This window comes from Corvus moneduloides, chromosome 4 (genome assembly GCF_009650955.1).
Source record: "Corvus moneduloides isolate bCorMon1 chromosome 4, bCorMon1.pri, whole genome shotgun sequence".
NCBI classification, from domain to species: domain Eukaryota; kingdom Metazoa; phylum Chordata; class Aves; order Passeriformes; family Corvidae; genus Corvus; species Corvus moneduloides.
The window spans coordinates 35,534,063-35,555,220 of NC_045479.1; the positions used below are offsets into that span (position 1 = coordinate 35,534,063).

At 37.4% G+C, this 21,158-nt stretch overlaps 1 protein-coding gene across 1 annotated transcript in view; it reads left to right on the forward strand.

Annotated features, from left to right (window-relative positions):
* Window positions 1–21,158, forward strand: part of PAWR (pro-apoptotic WT1 regulator) — a 78,375-nt gene that overhangs the window by 34,264 nt on the left and 22,953 nt on the right. Inside the window, exon 3 of the mRNA XM_032106676.1 lies at window positions 7,950–8,078. Within this exon, the coding sequence (XP_031962567.1) occupies window positions 7,950–8,078 (129 nt within the window). The remainder of the gene's footprint in view (window positions 1–7,949; window positions 8,079–21,158) is intronic.

Here is a 21,158-nt window from a genome sequence, read left to right on the forward strand (position 1 = left end):
TGCCTTTGTTTATTTTGACCAATCCCACACCCACTGTATGTAAACATTCGATGAGATTCAGTGAGTAGAATAAGAAAAATGACAACTAGCCCATTAGGCAAGAGAGCAGAATCCTATGAAGGCACTGCATTAAAAAATAATGATTAAATGCAACTTGATATTCAGACAGTAGAAATAGCTACAAACTGCATGCTTTAGGGGATAGGGTAGTCAGAAATACAGTTCCACTGATTAACCTGTTTGCTGCTCTCCTTTTGGAACATTCTTCAAGTACTGATCTCATCTTTATTTCTTCTCATAAGCACCACAGATGTACTAGGGAAGAGAACATTCTTTTGTGTTATAGGCTCACATTAAAATGAATAATTCTGTTTTGAAAATAGTGTGGTAATCTTCTCCAAGATTTTTTTTCTCTACCTGTTTCTATGTCTTTAAAGAGAAGGGTGCTCAGTCTGTATGGTCTTTTTCTACCTGACAATACATCTTTCTCTCTTTTGGAGCAGTGTTTGTTTGCTAAGTTTTGTCAGAAACACATGGCAGTGAAAGTCAGAATGATGGTGGTTACAGACATCTTTACTCCATTATCTGTTGTTTAAGTGGCTTTTGTTCAGCCATTGTTTACATGCCCTCTAATACCAACATCTCCTAAAATCTTACCTAATACAGGAGCAAGTTTAATAGAAAAAACAGTGTAGACAGGCATCAAGTGTGTAAACTATCACTTGTTTTCTATACATCCAGAATGAATTCTTGTCTGCTCTTGCAGTCTATGATTGTTGTTTCCTGATATCTGTGGCATGACGCAAACTGATAAATATTTCTTCTGTGAACGGTGCAAATATTTTTAACCAATTTTTTTTTTTTTTTTTTCCCCCCTGGCTGAACCAGATGAACTTTTACCAAATTTCTTCTGCTCAGCCACTGGTTTGCCATCTTTGTTTCAGATAGGATGCAGCATTTAAGAATCTTAATTAGAGGGTTAATGAGACTGGTTTGGTGACTGACTCCACTTCTGTGTGTGTGATTTTGGGAAACATTTCTGTAACTTTTAGATTCATATGTTCAACACTGTTAGTGATCTCTGTGTACGGAATGTAGTTTTAATTAACTCTATACCAGAAGTCAGCCATCAGTAGAGGAGGGAAAAGACATGTTGTTACTAGCAAAACAGAAGGAAGGAGCAGTGTGCAAAATTTGAATGAGGAGTGGGATTTTTAATTTCACTCTTTCAGCACACAGAGATATGCTATATAAGGACCCTATAATTTTGGAAGTCGGGTGTCCTGGAATTGCCTGTAGATCATATGAACAGCATTAGGAGGATTTGGCTGGTTTTTTCTTAGACCCTTTATTTGATGGTGATTTACATTTTCTTTTTAAGAGCATGGGATTGTGACTTCTTCTGGATGAATCACTATTCTATTCATATAATAATTTCCCTATGGAACAGGTGTAAGCAGTTTGATGTCATTGCATAAGGAGCCTCAGTCATTGTTGCTGCTTGATACTTCTGTTCCTAGGTGTTGATCCATCAGAAGGGCTCTAAAATGCTAACCGTGAGTTCAGGATTAAGTAGTTTGGTGCTTAATTCTGATAGTTTGCCAATCCATAATTTTTGTTGTGTCTCTCTCTTTTCTAGGAAGATTTTAATAATGCCAGATAGCTAGCTTGTCTTTTGCAAGACACATTTTCTTGTATCCCTGGAATTTTACTCTGTGACTTTAATGTCGTGTACTAAGTAGTTAAATTAAGCATATCCACCAATCATTCTCGACAAGCCTTGTGATAAAGGATTTTTCAGTGATTAGTTTAAGTTAAACATTGGACTTTTGAACTCATTCTTGTGGTATGTTTGAAAACACTTGTGACCAAACAGTGTATTTTGATGAGTAATAAACTGCAAAATGCTGCTTTTTGTTATTGTAATGAGGGATAATTGACATTCTAGTGTTGATGCAGTTGATGTTTTGCATAAAGCTTTAAAAATATTCAAAATACTTTGTTATTTTGCTCTTAATACAGACAAGTATGTTGGGTTCTTTTCCAGAAACATTTCTAAGAGGATTTTGAGACTTTAAATTGTATTTGCTCTGGAATATAATTGAGTATACAAAGTAGGCACTTATAAATTCTTATTATGGGTGAGAAAAGGGTAGAGTTAAAAAAAAAAGGAAACGTGACTTATAATCAGGAATGCTGTGAATTTTGTAGAGCAAGATGTGCATTTCAGTGATCTCTAAGCGATGCTTGTGTTTTTGGATTGCTTTGTGGGCAGCGTGGTCAAGGATGAACAAATCCTATGGCTGCGTTCAGCTGTGCTCTGGCCCACCTGCTGGGCACTGACCCGTTGTTGTTGTCTGGTCTCTTTTGATCTCAGATTCCAAAGATTCCTGGCTTTACTCCTCTTCTATGTTAAAAATCCATGCTTGTGATTATACTAATTGTTGATATTGGACTACACCAGGTAGAGACGTAGACTTCTGGAAGTGCACAAAAGCCATGCGGATGAGGTGTTGGATTTCAGTATCCTTATCTGGACTCTCTTAATGTGACAATTGAATTCTTATAAAAATAAAATCTTTTACTGGGTAATCCATAAAACTGTTTGTAGGTTTTAGATCCTAGGAATAACATTAGCTCTTTTCACCTCTATTGGAATGGTTTTCAACTTATGAAGAAAAGTACTCGAGCAAGTGAAATGTGATGAAAGGTTGCAAAATGAAAAAGATGCAATTTTTCCAATTATACTGTCATACTAGGAAAAGATTTTATTGCTCTAAACCTGTTTACTTAAATTTTTGGGTGCTGCCTGGACATTGTAATAAAAGTGTGTTACAGATAGGATTAAAATTAGTGTTTCAGAGGGGAAAAGTTATATAATCTTAAATCATAGAGGTTTGGGATTTTTGCTTGGTTTTGATGGGAGGTGATGACAAGAATTTGATACTATGCAAAGAGGTAGGGAAGATGGTATTTAGCTGATATCAAAGTTGTGCATGGTAAAGCGAGGAAGCATTTGGTTCTCAGTGTTGCAGTAAGAAGAGTGATTTAGGGAAATGATGTGTAAAATAGCTGTCTTTTATTTGCAGTTAATTTTCCAGGTTTTCTGAACAGTCAGCCAAAGGAAAGATAATGTTGAATCCTAAAATGTATGTTGCAGTAGTTAATTGGCTGGATAAGTTTTTTTCAGAGTTAAAAGCAATTCTTATATTTTGTCTTATATTTCTACTGTGGAAGCTTTTAGAAAATATTTACATTTAATAGAAACCTTTGCAGCTTTACAACATCTTGAGATGAAGTTGTGATAGTGCATTTTGAACTTTTTCTCAGCATGGGAAGTATCCTTGTGGTAAAATTGATTTTTTAAAATTGCGTTTTTTAATTGTTTGTAGTTGTTTCTGGGAAATGGGAAGACATCTCAATTTGTTTCCTCTTCTAGATTACTACCTTGGTTAAGCTAAGAAAACCCATCAAGATAACTGATGGTGATGTAGAGTTTCTGTTTATTGCCCAATATAAAGCGGAACATGGGGTTTTACCGAGAGTACGTATCTGCTTGCACATCTTGCTGTACTGGTTAAATATGGTATTATCTCAAGTGCTCATCATTTTTGAAAAGCTGATGTAGCACAACCATTCCTGGAGTTCTGTGAAATAAATCGTTTGAATGGGCTTGTATCTGGTCCAGGCAAAGTCAATTGAGCTAATTAAAACTGCTGAAACTAACCTGACTGACCTTTCATTGAAATGAACTGGGAAGCCCTCAGTTATGTGCTCGGCCAGCAGAACACCAAGGCAGGAGCAGGTTGGTGCAGGAAGGGGGATGGGAATAGGGACATTTTGACTCAGCATGATTTCTTGTGGCGAGAGCAGCTTGTGCGTGCTCGTAAATTGATCTGCATGTAGGAATATTGCTTCTTTCCAGGGAAGAAACAGTCCCTCCCCAACTTTGCTTGTTCTTAGCAATGCACAAATATTTATAGGAAGCAAACCAGTGAATCATTAGAAATGTTCTTTGTACAATGTCTCCTTAAACTGCAGGTTGTGGTGTGCTGGAATGTGGGGATATCTTTGTGGCTGTTTCTTTCCTCAGTCTGATTCTTTTGAAAGCATCTTATTCTGCTTGTGTTTTCCATACTAGAGGTTTAAAGAAAAAATGTTTATACTGCAGCTTCAAACATTTACTGAAATGCTAGAAAACCTAAAGAATTTCTGTGGATTCCTTATATTAAGATCAGATGTGGGAATGTCACATTGAATATCTGCTGTACAAGACTCAAATGATTTTAATAGAAAATAAGAATCTGAAATGGTATGTGCCTAGTGGCAAAATAAAAAAGCAGAGGAAAGGGAACGGACAGAGAGAATTATATAATGGCTCACAATTACACCTTGGTGGTTACAAGTCCATTTCTCTGCTGTGCTGACAGAGAAAGTAATTGCTGCTTTTATGTCTTTTTCAATGATGTGAAACTAGTTTCACAGCAAAATGCAGTATTTGAGAGAGCCTGCAACATGAGCAACAGAGTAATCCAGCTGATTGAAATGTCTTGTGGGTAAGGCAGTTTCAGCTGCCGGGCAGTTTGAAAGAACCCAGTTTTTAAAGTGTGTAACAAGACTTTAAACATTTATAATTTTTTCAATAATAATGTATCAACTGAAATGTGGTTTTATTGATTTTTATTATTCTAAAAGTTAGAACATAAATGGCGATAATACTAGCAATCAATAAGTGAAGATGAAGTGCATAAAGCAGGATGTTTTCAATAAGAAAGCTTACTTCGTCATGAGTCAAAAAAAGTGGAGTTCCTTATTAAGGCTAATGGTTATTGAAGCAAAACTTAATAACTTACTAGAAAGCAGTAAAAGGTTTAAATTATGTAGTTGCTACCATGTTGACTTGTGCTCAGCCTGCATTTCGTAAACATTGTGTAAATTGGTGTGTCTACGTGTTTGGAAGGAGAACGTAACCTTTGTGTTTGGGAAACCACAGGCTCTGCCAATGACTAGGCATCTGCTTTAGGGCAGGAAGGCCTTGGCAGCCCAGGCCAAATATGCCATGTCAGCCACAGATGGTGACTCTCCTGTGCTTGTGACTCTACCACCTCATATCTTACAAGTAATAAAAGCCTGGTGCTCCTCTGGTTCTAACCACTCAAACTTGTGCTGGTGTCAGCTGGCATGGCACCTACTCCAGTGAAGGGAACTGGAGTGGGGAGCAAGCCCCAGTAGCCTTTAAAACGGAGGTTATATGTTCTGAATTAGATTTACATAAGCTGTTTAATCAACTGTCCCATGCATGGGAAGAAGGCCTTTAACTTTGGAAGTATGGATTGTTTGGGGTGATTGAACACCTTTCGATGGTACTGATATGCAGACTTTGGTGATCTTGGACCTTCCTGAGAAGGAAGGAAGGGGTGGGAATGGACATTGCTGGCAAATCCTAACTGAAATGTTTAGTTTAAAACTATGTGGCTAGAACTTTCATACCAGATTTTGTTCCTGTCCAAAATTGCTAAAAGAATAGTTAGTAACAGGTGATCTTATATTAAAAGAGAGAAGAACATTCTTCATTACAGATGTAATTGTATTCAGAGAAAAATATTTCTGTGGAATGCTCATGGTCTCTGGAAAGCTTATGAGAAGCATGTATCTGAAGGAGAGAATTTGTAGAGAAAGGTACACTTGTCTACTTAGTCACTACTAAGACTTTTTCCCCGACAACATTGATATTTGAGCTTCATTTTTCTCTTTAAAGAATGTTGTTCCTTGAAAATGCAAAGTTATTTTGAGGTGTGTGAAGATTACTAGTCTCTTCTGTCTTGAGTCGGATTTCTCCTACGCATTCTAGAGGCTGTTTTCCAAGCTAATTTGAAACATTCTCTTTCCTTTGCGTTTATCTGGGATTTCCATTCACTATTACGGCAACTTGGAGACTGGAAGAACAATCTGAAAGTGTTCTTGTTTCTTGAACACAGTATCATTCTTCAAGCATTCTTCATCAGCATGACATTAGTTATAATTTATATGATATCTTCTGTGTGCCTCGTAGTTCTTTCTGAGCAAGGCTGGCTTTGTAAGAGGTGAAGATCACTCCATTTCTCGTTGCCGTAGGGCCTGATTATTTCTTAATTGTGTCACTTCATAATGGATTAATACGAAAATGGGATAAATTAGGACCTAAGTTTATGTTATCATATTGTTTAAGTTTTACAGTTTATAAAAGGTAGAGGATGTTGATTTAAAGATAATTTCCTAGAATGTGCCATGACAGTGTTTTTTAAACGCCTTGTTATAAGTGGACGCAAAAGAATTAAATATTTGTAATTATTTTATTATAAAAACTCATTGAAAGTGTTTTTGAATGTGTAATGATTCAGCCGTAATAATCTTCTAAGTATGCCTTTCTAAGTGATAGGAGAATGTCTGCATCAGTTACATTGAAAGGTTGGTTAGAAGTAGACTGGTGAAATTGCATTAGTGTTGCTGTCATGAGTGCTGCTGTGGAGAGTTTAAATGGCTTTTATTCAGGTTCACTTGTGGAACCATATCCCTTTCTGGTTTGTCAGTTTTCTAGCACCAGGTTTTGTATCACCACAATGTTTGCTTTGGAGGAGCTGGAGTTAGTTTTTGATATACTAGTGCTATTTTCAGCTAGCAAATAACACTGGTTTTATATTTAAAGATACTGTATTCCAGCATTCTCACTCTATGCTTTTGACTAGTTTTGTGTCCTCTGTGTAAGATGATGACAGAGATTGTCAATATCTGGGTCTCAGAATAGTGACTTTTAGTTTTTTGTGCATTACAAATTTCAACGGAAATAATTTGACATTCATCTTTGTTCTCTGCTAGTCCTGTTTTCTGTTTCTCAAGGTACTGTACATTAATCTAGAAGCTTTTTCTGATGTCTTAAACTGATCAGTTCCCTGTGTTTCTGTAACAAGGTTTCGTACATCTCTTTTCTAATGTATGGTGCTGGTAAACAGCTTGTGATGTCATGGTCAGGGTTTTGGGGTTTTTTTGAGCTTTGTCTGCTTCAAGTTGGTCTTCTAACCATAAGATTGTTTTTGGTTTTTTTTTTTCTTCTGTAAATTTGTGGACATTAAATTAATAGACTGATCTAGACATAGCTGACTTAGCCCAAAGCTGGTTGAGTATTCACATTTCTACCCTGGCACTAACATAGCTTTGAGCTAGAACAGAGGCAGTAATACTGATTATTTATTTTTTTGTTTACTTGCCTACTTACTTTTCCTGTCTCTGCCTGACAGCAGTCAGTGTTTTAGAAACTTAATCCTTTCAAAGCAAGTATTTCAGCAAATCTAGTATGAAACATTAGTGTTGAAGAGTCAAAACATTATATATGTTAACTGTTAGTGATTAATGACTGTCCAATTAAGTTAAAAATTACTGATTTTCAGTGGTCAATTTTTAAAGACAAAATGAAAACCAAGGAGAGCAAAATTAAGATGGGTGATTGAGACTGATACTTCAGCCTCAATAGATGCCACTATGTCAAAAAGATCAGCTGTTGAGTGAAGAGTACAATTAACTCTTTTTTTTTTTTTTTTCCTTTTCTGGATTTCCTCAAAATCTCTAATGGGTAGAGGTAATACGATTCCATATGGCAAACAGGGTTGTAGAATCATTCAAATGGAAGGAACTTCAGGTATAGTCTGAGCTCCTGCTCACAGCAGGATTAGCACTGAACTTGCACAGCATTGTCTAAACCTTTATCAAATTGGATCTTGTTTTGATTATTTCTTACTTTTGTGATGAAGAAAAAGCTGTTAGTTGGAAAGAAAAGCATTTAAACATTAAACTTCACTGAAATATGAAATTAATATTTGAAAATATTCACTGATGCATTAATTTTGTGAAATGTGGAAAGCATGTGAAGCAACATACAAAGACTATAACTGATAACTAAATATTTTTCATTTTAGAGCCTTGATGAGTATGAAGATGATGAAGCAGGGCAGAAGGAACGAAAGAAAGAGGATGCTATTACTCAACAGAATACGATACAAAATGAGAGTTCCAGTGCAGATACTTCTGGCTCATACTTACTCCAGGTGGGATCTTAACATTGTTCATTTTGGTATTTTACTCAGATTTAAAACTCATATGCCTTCTTCTTTGTCTTTCATAATAGTAGATTATACCCTACATGAAAAAACCCTGAAGTTCAGGAGTTGACACATTACTGAAAGCAGAGTATGAGGTTGCATTCCTCAAACGTAACACTACTGAGGTGAAGATTCTGGCAATAGAATCTTCTCTTTCTGTAGAGGCATTGAAGGTAATAGTTTTGATGTTCGTCGTAGAACTAACTATTCAGTGAGAGGAAGAGAAACTGGGATAAAAATTATTCAAGTGAAAAATACTGACAGGTTTAGAATATTCAATTAACTGGAGGTAGACTTTTAAATCAGGACACACTATCCTAATTTATTTTGTCAATTAACTTCTAATTACTGATTCTGGGATTGAAAGCAATACACAAACACCTAGGGAAAACACCCCTTGCCTCTGTGAAACCTTTTCTCTCTTTTTATTGCTCTCCAGTCCCCTGAACACACTCATTCCTGCAGTCCTTTCCCCCTGACATCAAAACATTGCCAATTATGCCCAGTACACCCCTCCTTCATACTGTACCACCTGTGGCAAATGTTCTGTCTCCTTCCTGAGTGCCCTAAGTCTCTTTAAGCAGTCTTGTTTCTCCTTCTGTTACCTAACAGCATGTACAAACCCAGCTGTACAAACTGAGGCCATCCAGCCCAACAGAGGCAACAGGACATGCGCAGGGAGAAAAACATGCAAACAAACCAACCATGTGGTGATCATGGGTAGTTTTCTAACCACCCATAAAGACAGGGGGCATGTCTGGATTGGTGGATCTTGATGCACTTTCCTTCTAAAATTTTGCCCAGTCTTTTACATGCTCATGGTTGCTTTTAACATTGAGAAGAGCCTGGGGCAGAGAAGTCTACAGCTTAATTACCTGGAATGTCAAGATCAGTCTCCTTTTGCTGAAGTTGAATCTGTCATTTTCCGTCTGTTTTGATATGATTTCGGCAAGATGTCCCAGTGGAGGACATGGGGAACTGCTTCCTCTTTATGTAACTGAGTGCTGCAGAGAGAGGATGGCTTCTCTCAGCTGCCTGTTCCCTAGGCTGAAGAATTCTATTTGACTTGGTTGTTTCTCATATAGGAGTTACTCAGTAATGTTCTATACTTTCCAGTTTGACTCTGTTTTGTTTGGTACCCAAAACCAGAACCAATAAAACATTCAGTACAGCATGCAGTCCTAGAGTGGTTTAGTGGTGGGGTTTGTTTTTTCTCAGTTTCTTTCCTAATAACTCCTGATGCCTGTCTATTTGTCTCCTGAGCACTGAATTTACTGTTTATGTTGTGTATGCCTAATCAAACGTAACATTTTGGAGTTATCTGTGAATGAGAATAACAAGGTCAGAGGTTGATGCCTGTGTAAATTTAGAAACATGTTCACCTTTTGTTTCACTTATGTACACTATGCTTATGTACATTAAATTTAATCTCCTGTTTTACCTTCCAGTCACTCCCAGTAAAGGAGTCCTGCATGTTTTTACAGTTGATCTGTATCTTTTCTGTTCTCAATAGCATCTGTGGACATCTCCTCGCCAAATACAGGTTCCAGCACAGGTTCCTGTGACACTCCTTGGTTGGTTTTTCCATCCATTGTGAAAGCTGACCGTCAGGGTCCACCATTATTTCCTGCCTTTTCACCAGTGATTTATTCACAAAAGGACATTTGCTTTTATTCTAAGAGATTACTTTCTTTAAGAGTCTTTAGGGGATGTCTTTGAAATGCACTATGCTGTCAATCAAATTTCTGTCCTAGACATGTTTCTATAACTTAAAAGAGCTGTATTAGATTTGTGAAGTGCAAGTATTCCACAAATGCCCTGGTGACTCTTCAACATGGTATCATATTTACTCAGTTATTCCCTAATTGCTCTAGATTTAGTAGCAACACTTTATCCAACATAAATATCAAGTTTACTCTTCTGTAGTTCTCTGTTTGTTTCAGAATCTTCTTGAGGATGATGTTTAGGTTACCCGGTGGTACTAGGGCAGTTTTATATTTTAGAGAAGTGATATTTTAAATTTTAAATTTTTTTAGAGAAGTTATATTTGATGTCAAGTAGTAGCTATTACATTTTTCAGTACCATCCATAGTTTCGTCAAAGCTCAAGGAGTAAAATAACTGTATAATTCTGGCAGGTAACATTTTAAAATTTATTTTATTAATTTGTTTTCACATTCTAACAGTGCTTCTGCTGTAAATAGGCCCTTCTCCAGAGGGAGTGCTCTGATGTGACACTCTTACCATTCTTTTCCCTGGTGAACACCAACAAAAATATTTCTGCAAAGCAACTGTCTCCTCTGAGTATGCCTCATATAACCGGATCTGTTGTCTTTGCAGATTCATCAGGAGTCATCATTCTGAAAAGTTTTTATGCTTTTTTCCAAGTTGTTTGTTAGACTTCTTACAGTGTTCACTCTGTTTTCACTTCTTCAGCTGATATTCCGAAAGTTGTCATTTTTAGCTTCCCCTAGTGGTATTACAGTATAATATTTTGGCTATATTCCCATGCCCTCTTTTTTCCATCCATATTTTCTATTCTTCTTGACCAGCAATCTCAGTTTTTATTTACCAAACTGTCTGTATTAATTGTATCCTACATGTTTCCAAGTTTGTCATCTCTGTATTGCAACAGACACTACTTATTTGTTGACAGAGCACAGCAGGAGTGTCCTGTTGCTGACAGTACAGAAGAGAGTTCTGGGTTTTGGATTGGGCAAAGGCCCAGGGTGGGACATGTACAGAACAGGTGGAACCTTAGAAAGTTGTAGCCACTGAGACTTAATCGGTTTATTACTGGGTCTGTTAACTCGCTTTTTATTAGAAGACTTAGAACTTGCCCATTTTGAACAGAATTTGACAGCAGTGTTATTTTGGCTTTGATTACTTAATTTCCTTCTGATTCTACTATGTGCAAGACTAATAATCTTTTTAAAAGTAGAGCTTATGCTGTAGTTGTAAGAACTCATTTTAAGGTGCCATTGACTAATACATATTTTACTTCTGTGTACTAAGCAGAATAAATACTTTTCTGTAGTTACAGCTATTTTCCCCCCATTTGTCCATTCTTATTATCATTTAATGAAATTTGTAAATACGTAATTATTGTGAATATGATATTGACTTAATATTTGATGATGAAATGTGTTGCTGAATAAGGTTTTCTTTCCAATCCTTAATCTGATTTTTCAGTTCTGTTTTGATATTATCAGAGATGGCAGTTCTCATTTTCTCAGGCAATATGTACATTTTTTGAAAACTCTGGCTAAATTTTAAGTTCTTGATCCAAAGCACAGACATCCCAGGTTTGTTTAAGAATAGATCTAAAAATATAGCAGACTTGAGTATTTTCACTGAAGCAGAGCTATTTGACTGAAATCATCTTCTGAATTATTTTATATTGGCAATGTGGAAAATGGTAGGTCTGGCAATGTTACAAGCACTGAAAAACTATTAAAATCAAAGAATTTGTTATTTCACTTTAGCAAAAGAGAGTGTGGAAAGCCACACCTCACCAGGTGAATCAACATTAAATCCACTTCCAGACACAAGTGTTATATCTGGCTCTGACCTTCTTGCTTGATTTTCCTCCTGTTCTTAGCTGCACTTCAGTTGTTCTAATCTTGTGAGTTGCAGAGCTGTGGGCTACTCTGGTGATGTGTATGGGGATGCAGACTGAGGGCGATAAGTCCTGTATCAGTAAGCTTAGAACTCTTACAAATGAGCTACAAATCTGCAATGCTAAGGACAAGCATAGTTAAAACTACTACTTAAAAGTTTCTTGAGTTTCTACTTTAACTGGAAATCTTTGGAGTCTGGTAATTGTAGAAATCTAACTCTTGTTTAGCAGAGATGGCAAAATTGAAAGTAGTGCAAAACTATTTGATAGCAATGTCTTTCTTGCAGGTGGATAGAAATGATATATTCAAAGTAGCGAATATTTCTTAATTGAAAATGGAGTTAGTATTTATGTGCTGTAAGGAAAGCTTGCATCAAAAAAACCTACAAGATGTGGCAGGAAAAAACAATTCGTTTAATGATGATTTATTTTTAAGTCTTTTAGAAGACTTGCTGCGTTCCAGAATGTGGAAAAGACATTACTATTAGCTAATATTCAAAGAACCCCTGCCAAAAACCAGCATATGCTAGGCTTTTGTATCAAAGCATTCAGGTTTACTGATACCATGGTTATGTGCCTCTTGGAATTCAGTTGTTTGTGGATCTGGCCTCCTAAAATATTCGCCAAATATGTGCCCTTCTTCATGTAATCTTGTGGCAGTAGGGTTAACATTGCCTGTGTGTCATGACAAAAGTGGTATCTGAGCATGGTAGCGTGTTGTGATGTGTATGTCACCTTACGGTGTTCTTGGGAAATTGGAGAACCAATTGGGAAGGCTGAGAAGATTAATTCAAAGCTAATGTAAAGCCTTGCAGTGGGAGACAAATGGATAGGTCCTCTATCCATTAAAACCTTCAAATTACAGCTGGCTGCTTTTTGGCAGTTATGCTATAATAATACAGAAGTATCATTCTCAATACCTTGGAAAGAGTTTGAAATCGTTTGCTTTGTTATCTTTGATTCCTTTCTGCTTGCATTTTATTTCAAATGTTGTAGTGTCTGTAAATGCTAGTTGTGCACAGCACAGTGTACTGAATGAGTACACTGCAAAAAATTTATCAGCTGTGAATAACTGACATTTGAGATATGGGAGTTGAGTAAATGTGTATTATCAAAAGCATCAAGAGACCAAAGGTGTTTGGGATCTTCAAAATTACTTTTGTCTTTGGCATGAGGGTGGGGTTTATTGTGTTCTAAGATGTGTGTTTTTCTCCTCACTGAGGACAAAAAGGGTCTTGCTAGATGAGCTGAATCCTCTCTTTTCCCTGGAAAACTTGAACCAAACATGTCAGGATGATTTTTGCTACTAACATAACATGGAAACAGGAATCAATAGAGTGAGAAATACTGATTTCTGTGCCTGTGAGCATGGAAAGAGGAAATTCTGAGTGACTTAGATAATGAACTTCAACCTCTGTGAAATTAATACTCCATATCCTTCAAGTGAAAGGTAATGATTTATAAATACTAGAATGATTTAGAGTATCTTACTGTAGAAAGGGAATGCTGATCTTTATTATTGTCATACAGAAGCAAAATTTGTCCAGTGCATTTCTTAATTCCATATTAAGAAATTGAAGATCATAACTATCGCAGTTACTATTATGTTTTGTATCTGTACTGATTTGCAAAGATCTCTGTGCAGTCATCTGCTAGAAACCTGCCTTGGTATTTGTAGTGCTGGTATGAAACTGGTGAGGGAATTTTCTTCTCAAGCATTATGAAACCTGGGACCCCAGTATGAGACATGACTCACTCTTATTTTAAAGCCATGACAACTGTTTTGCTGTACCTAATTGCATATTATATATTGCTGCAAAGCGCAGGGCGTCATTCAAGATCCTTGCACTTCAGTTGGAAATAACAATCATTTTGTTCCAACCATTAACTTGCTTTGTGTATGCAATTGTAATGCACATTTCTTGGTCTCCCTGTAATGCTCTTAGAATCTATATGATCAAGAAATTAAGATCTTAAATCTTACAAAATTATTTTATACAAGATACAGCTTTGTGAGATACATTTTAGGCAGTTAAACATCCACACTGAATTGCAGTCACCAATACAGAATGGATTTGCTAGACAAAAAAATGTCACTTCATTTGTAGCACTTAGCCTTGTTAGACTGTAAGTTGTATTATATTCTTGCAGTAAGTACAAATTATGTGCATTAGCAGACAGGCTAAAGCTTGATCCTAGTACTGAATTCCTGTGGAGCTGTTAATCCAAGACAACGAAAGGCAAAGCTGCCCTAGTTTTCAGCTCGGAGCACTGACTTACATACACAATAGTATTGCCATGTCTTGGATTGCTCTCACTCCTCTCTGTAACAGCAATGCAGGTTTTTGTTCTCTCTAAGAGATTCTGATAGATGCTTGAATAATCATTCCGTTTGGTGTAGAAATTACCCAGGACCTTTGAAAGAATCCTTGTTGATTGGAAGTGAGGATGGGATGAAATGTCTACATAATCAGCATTAATGAAACAGTTATGAAATTGTGTCACAGTAGGTTGGGTTCATTGTATTAACTTCAGTAGTGAATAGGTTAGGTGGCTGGTGAAGTCATCTAAGCTTGATTTATTAACATGACCATTTAGTTATGCCTTGTGCATTTAGTTGTAAGTCATTCAAAAGCCTTTGAAAATTGGAGGAAAACCACATCAGATCTTTTTTTTAACCTTTTTTTTATAAAAAGTCTTAATGTTTCACCAAAACATTGCAGGCACTTTCTAAAAGGAACATGGTCCAAAGATATTTCTACAGAAGTGTGGTTTGTAGTTCTGTTTGCTTAAATACTATTCTTTTCTTTAAATGTGACCTAACACATTGAAATTTTTGGAAGCAATGATATATATCAGTGTTACAAAACTATAAACGTTTAATAGAGGCACCTTATAAGCTTTGTTGAAAGCAGTTAATAAAGGTAAGGAAAAAAATTCCTTCTTAGCTTTGTGGCAAACTGTGAGAAATGCAGGGATCTGAATTTGTTACATGCATCTCCTTTCAGAATGACAGCTGAAAACATGCTTGACACAAGCTTCCCCAGAGTTTTGTACTTGAATCTTTTGCCAAGAATATACTGCCAAATAAGCCAGTCAACTCAAGTTGCACTTTTTTCCTATTTTGCCTCTTCTGGCTTTTCATTTTGCACAGCAGTGTAATGTCATACAACATCATTTTACAATTACTCTCATTATCCAAAGTATGTGGTAGTAATACACATGCCCATTCATACATGACCACAGCTTTTCAAAGGTGTCTGGCATCTAGGTTTCACGTAGTTCTTGCAAAGAAGAACTGTGCATGCATTCCAGAGTAATAATTCATCTTTTGTAAGTGTATTGCCGTGTTGTGCTTGATGTTAATTTCCATCCATAGAGAAAATGTGGTTGTGCTACACTATGCATGCCCAAATGTATTAAATATGTTTTCTTCTCAGCACTACATTTCTTTAGATGTTAGGCCAGGAATTATTTTGCATAATAACATGATTATAATATTGGTATTATTTTTAAAAGTAAGAAAGTAAATGGGATTAAAATACATAAATTAGGGTAACGTATGTTTGAGTTTGTGAAGTCATAAGTAATTCTGCCAAATCAGGTTGTATGATTCTAATATTTGAGAATTAACTACCGGGTAATACTCACCTTGGGTCTTCTATTTGTAAGTGGAGTGTGATGCACTTCACAGAGATGATATGAAAGCAGTCATTAGTATTCACAAAGCGTTTAAGCAATAATAGTGACTGCAGGCAGAAGAACTCAAGAGGAAATCCGACTATATGGCTAAAAGTGTTTGCATAAAAATTAGTTGAAAAGTATTCAAATTCAGTGTTGTTTAAGTATTAAAAGATCACTAATTTTTACAACATATTTCCTTAAGTCAGTTTTGTGTGTGTGCAGTGTTTTTAAAGTGACAATAGTTGGAGGAAATTTGCTGCCCTGTACAGGTCATGACATGAACCAGGTTTTTCAGTTACCATGGCTCCTGTGGTGTGGGAGACCCAGATGATTTCTGTGATCTGTGTAAGGAAAACAGGAACACAGGAATTTTGTGTTTTCATGGTCACACATGATCAGACAAATCACTCAAGTAATTTCTAGCAATATGGGCCTATATTCAGAGCAGTTTGAGTATGTTAATAACAGTAATTAAGGCACATGTCCATGTGGTGAAGAGCTAGCAAATGCAAAATACTGAACATTACTCACTGAGTACTGTTCCTTGTGTTCCACTTAGGAGATGTTGTGGAAAAATATGTCAGGAAGGGCAGTATCATGAGTTTGAATGAAAGTTGCATAAGTCTAGGACGTTCTGACCTGTTCTGAATTGGTTGAATTTGCAGTCTTGATTTGCTTTAAATGCTTTTTTTCTGTGTGTATTATTGGAGGCTGGAAAACCCCCCACTCTATATGGTAACTGTTTAATCATCAAGGTAACTTCTGACTTTAGGAGTAAAAATGTTGTATGGTGTTCTTGTCTGGCATAACTGGAGGCTTTGACTACGCTCAAGGATTTGTTTTGAAAAAATTAGATTGCTAGTTTTTAGTTACATTGTATGGATTTGTGTTTTTAGTAGATTTCTCATGCGAATGAGCTATGTCAGAAGACACTGTTGTAGCAGCATGAGTTTTCTGCCAAAATCTTCCTCCTCTTCTGCCATGTGAGCAAATTTAGTATATGTGTGTCTATTGGTATAGTGCTGCTGATCCATGCGTGTTCAGTGGGTTTTACTGTGCCAGAGGATCTGCACATGCTCAGCAAATCTGATTCAGCTGTATTGCACATGCACTATCCAATACTGCTGCTTTGGAAAGCGCTTTCAAGTGAAACTGTGGTCCTTTTTGCCCGTGAGAAATGAGGAAGCTGAGAGCTAGCAGTTACTAATGTGAGACCAAAGGGAAAGAGGGTGGCCGTAAATTGCCTATGAGCCATCTAAAGTTGCTTGGCTAGCAGCATGTAGCCTTGAGGATGCAGCTTGGGCATCCCTACTTTGAGTTGCCTGACTTCTGCTCTTGGAGGGAAATGCTGATAATGACTATGAAGATCTGTCTTCTGACAACTGACCAAGAGGAGAAATCTTTCCATTTGTTTGTGGAAGGCATAATTTGTGTTCAGTGCTTAATCACTGTCAGCATAAATTTGATTACCTCTTATGGCAAACTTTGCTTTTCTTAGAAAGAAATAAAAAATTATTAAGGTTTTAACATTTGTGCTCAGTAAAGTTTAATTTAGTGGATAAGTGGCTTAAGCTTAAAATTTTGTTTGATGAATGCATTCACTCCCAGTAAATAAAGCTAAATGTACCCATGAAGTCTCTTAAAATTGAATATTTGATTTTGTGTGCCTGTGTATGTGTACGCAGCTATTTGTCACAGGACGTGCATGAAAACGAAAGCTGAATCAAGCCTATATCTGTGAAGACTTTTTGTTCTTACTTTAGATTCACAGTTGTGCCTAGGAACCTGCAGGGTTTTCAGCACTGCCTGCTCTTCAGGTAGTTTTTAGATCCTTATGTAGAGCAAGTGTGAAGCAAAGTGTGTAACTTATGATTAGTTACTTATTATTAGATTACTCTTCCTTGTAGTTTCTCTTAACTTTGATCCTTCTGCTAGGATTTCATTTTCTGGGACCTTTGTTTACTTTTATTCCATTTTTTTATTGTCTACAGATCTTGCTGCTATGTACTCAGCCTGTATGAACAGATACTTGTTTTGTTGGTGCCCTGTTTATTTCTTTCACTGTGGAGTTCATGAAGCTGTGCTCCAGAATTACACCAGCATTAGCTGTTGTCACACAGGTCTGGAGTCTTTTTTGTAACCTCTATACAGATGTAAGGAATAGGAAGCAGTTTCTCAAATGCCCAGCTAATGTTTTGAGCAGTCTAAAGGGGCCTCATGTAAAGGAATTTATTTTTTCTCCCCACCTGTTTTGTGTTTTGGACTGGCATGGCTTAAAGTCAGCTAGGTTACAGTGGGTATCTCCTCACAGTCTTAATTTTTTTTTTGTGGGGAAAAAAGAAAAGTGATTCTGGAAGTATAATGATACACTGTAGCTGAGGTTTCTTTGGCAAGAAGAGTCTTTGAGCACGTACAAATTTATTGAAAAGGAGGATCTTCCTGACATATCTACTTGTACAAATAGATTTTACAACCTGCCTAATACCAAAAACTTTTGTAAGGTATGGTAATACTCCTGATTCCTGCACTTCTCTGCGCTTCTACTCTAGAGAGAGAATTTTATTTAATACTGCTTTCATGCCAGACGCAAGTCTGAAACCTAGGTAACAGTTACGAGTACCTGCTGGGTGTGTACAGAGAGGGAGGAGGTTCTTTTCTGCGAGAACCAACATGGACCAAGAGGATCCCTGCTGCTGAGTGTCCTTGTGCCAGGTGGAGAGGGGAGACAACTTGCTTAGTATTGCAGAAAGATGAACAGAAATGTATACTCTGCACAAATACACATAGGAATAGTTTCAGACATTTTGTAACATGTATCATACATTCATGTTATTAATACCAAGTTAGAGAATATCATAGCAGTAGTTACTCAGATGTTCTGGTGCGTTTGGAAGCTGCATATTCCAGTTCCATGGTGGTGGGAGGATGGCGGGGGTGGAGAGAGCCTGCTTCTCCATCTCTACATCCTTGCAGTCTGGTGTAATTAATGTGGTGGCTCAGGAGGGAGGAAGAATCCGTAATTCAGAGTTGTTTGGTGGAGACAGTCTGGCTGTGTTTATACTGTTAAAAGGTGCAAGACCTGGGTGTGAGCTCAACTGCTGCACTGCTGATAGTGCCTGTGGCTTAATTATTAGCAACATTTTCTGGCATGGTTTTGGTTCATGCTACCTAATGCTCTCTTACGTCATACTCGGGGACTGTTTGAGGAATAATGTACCAGGAGCCAGTCCCTTTATATAATATGAACATCCCAGCACCAGTTTTGGCTGCCTGTGTAGTGCTACAAGGACATTACTAGCCTTTGCTAGCTCAAAAACAACTGCATACCTTTAATCAACACGTTGGGGTATGCAACACAGACCTAGGTTTCTGGCTCTGAAAACACTGCTTTGAGCTGTAGTTCAGCCCTTGGATGATTTCAGATACTTTTGTCTGAGGGGAGCCTACAGATTCTTATTTCTTAGGGATACCACATTGTTTTTCTGGTCATTTTTCCAGCTCTGCTTTTTCTGTAAGTCACTTGAGATCTAGTCAGGTTTTTTCAGCCTGATCTAATCAGCTCCTTCACAGCTTTTGTTCTGAGTGCCTAACTGCTTGTCCTGAACTCTTTTTCTGACTTGAGTGTTGAATATTGCTTGAGTAGAGAAATAGAGAATAACGAGTAAAAGAAAAGCTCTGTTCATGTGTTTAAATGTGTGGTTTTGGTTTTCTTACTTCTGGGAGCTGTTTTCTTCTGACAGATGCTTGACTTACCTGGGAGTTACTTGTGTTACCTGCAGGTATTTCTTTAATTATTTTCTCTCACCTAGTGTCCTTCATAGATTTCTTCATAGGTACAAATTGAGGGTACTTACCTTTCTATTAGAACTCTGATTGATTCCCTAGGTATCCTTGCAGTGTTTCTGCATGGCTGCCTGGCTCTGTGTGAACAGGTGGATGAGTCATAGCTGCCTTGGCTTGGCAAGGATAATATCTATCACTTGAACCCAGGCATTTTAGCACATCTCTTAGTTCTTGTTTGAAGTTCTATTAATTGCATATTACTTAAAGGTAGTGAATGAGGCTGTAAAAAATAATGTTAAGGTTCTCGTAAGTGAGTGAACTGAGTTAAGGACATTGAACTTTTCCCTGACTGAAGTACGTTATTCCAATCTGGTTTTCTTTATTTTTTTCAGTTCTTCCCTGCCGCACACCTCCCCTGCGTTTGGGGTTTAGCTCACTACACAGGCTGATCACTATGTGGGAATAAAATTTTCACTACTTCTTTCATTTTTTCCCATGTTCTTGTCTCCCTTTTTTTTTTTTTGAGAAAATTTTTATCTGTAATTAATAACGTGGTTTTTATTTCTTTACAAGTTATAAGTAATAATTTTGAAACCTCTGGAACATTGTAAACATATTATAGTCTTAATTTAAAAATATGTCTTATGTATCAATCAGCATGAAAACAATATGCTACAATTTAACAGGAGAAGATATTACATAAAAATACTTTTATGTAAGCATTTAATATTTGTAATATAATGTCCCTTCCAGTCTTATAACCATTCATGCTTTCTTAAGAGTTTTAGAAATAAAAGCTCATTTTTAGAATGTCTGCTTATAAAAGAGATTTATTGAGTGAGTAAAGAGTGTTTAAGGTCATCCCTAGGAAATCCACACAAGTCAAAAATACGGTGACTCTTGGAAATAGATGTAAAATCTTGGCAGATGGGAGGATAAGGGAAGGGGAAGGAGCCTAAGGTGGTTTTGTATGTACAAGTATTCTATTCAAGAAGAGATCTAGAAAATGCACAGTTATAAGAGGTGCAAGTAGTTGAATTAGAATTTCTGCTTGAACCTTATTGAAAGCATTTTGAGGGCTTCTGGAAAGAATGACTGGAGGTTTTTTTCCCCTCCTTGGACGTTAAAGCATTTTTGTTCAAAGTTGAATTTGTGTTGCATTTCCATGAAAAACATCTCTAGACGTTTTCAAAGGGATGATGCAATTGAGAGGAACTGTCAACTCCCTCAAGGGCAGAGAGGCCCTGTAGATAGACCGTGACAAATTAGAGAATTGGGCAACCACCAACTGTATGCAGTTTAACAAGGGCAGGTGCCAAATCCTGCACGTGGGAAGGGGCAATTCTGGTTGTGTGTGTAGACTGGGAAGAGGCAGTGCAGAAAGAGACCTGGGGGTCCTGGTTGATGGCAAGTTGAACACAAGTCATCAGTGCCCTGGCAGCCAGGAGGGCCAACCCTGTCTTGGGGGGGCATCAGGCACAGCATCGCCAGCCAGGTGAGGGCAGGGATTGTCCCACTGTGCTCTGCACTGGGGTGGCCTCACCTCAAGTCTTGTGCGCAGGTTTGGGTGCCACAATGTATAAAAGACGTGAATCTGTTAGACGGCATCCAAATAAGGCTGCAAGCATGATGAAGGGTCTGGAGGGGGAGCCGTATGAGGAGCGGCTGAGGTTGCTTGGTCTGTTTGGCCTGGAGAAGAGGAGGCTGATGGGAGATCTCATTGCGGTCTTCAACATCCTCACAAGGGGAGGTGGAAGGGCAGCTGTTGGTCTCTTTACTCTTGTGACCAGTGACAAGACCCAAGGGAATGGCATAAAGCTGAGTCAGGAGAGGTTTAGGTTGGATATCAACAAAAAACTCTTCACCCAGAGGGTGGCTGGGCACTGGAACAGGCTCCCCAGGGAAGTGGTCACAGCACCAAGCCTGACAGAGTTCAAGAAG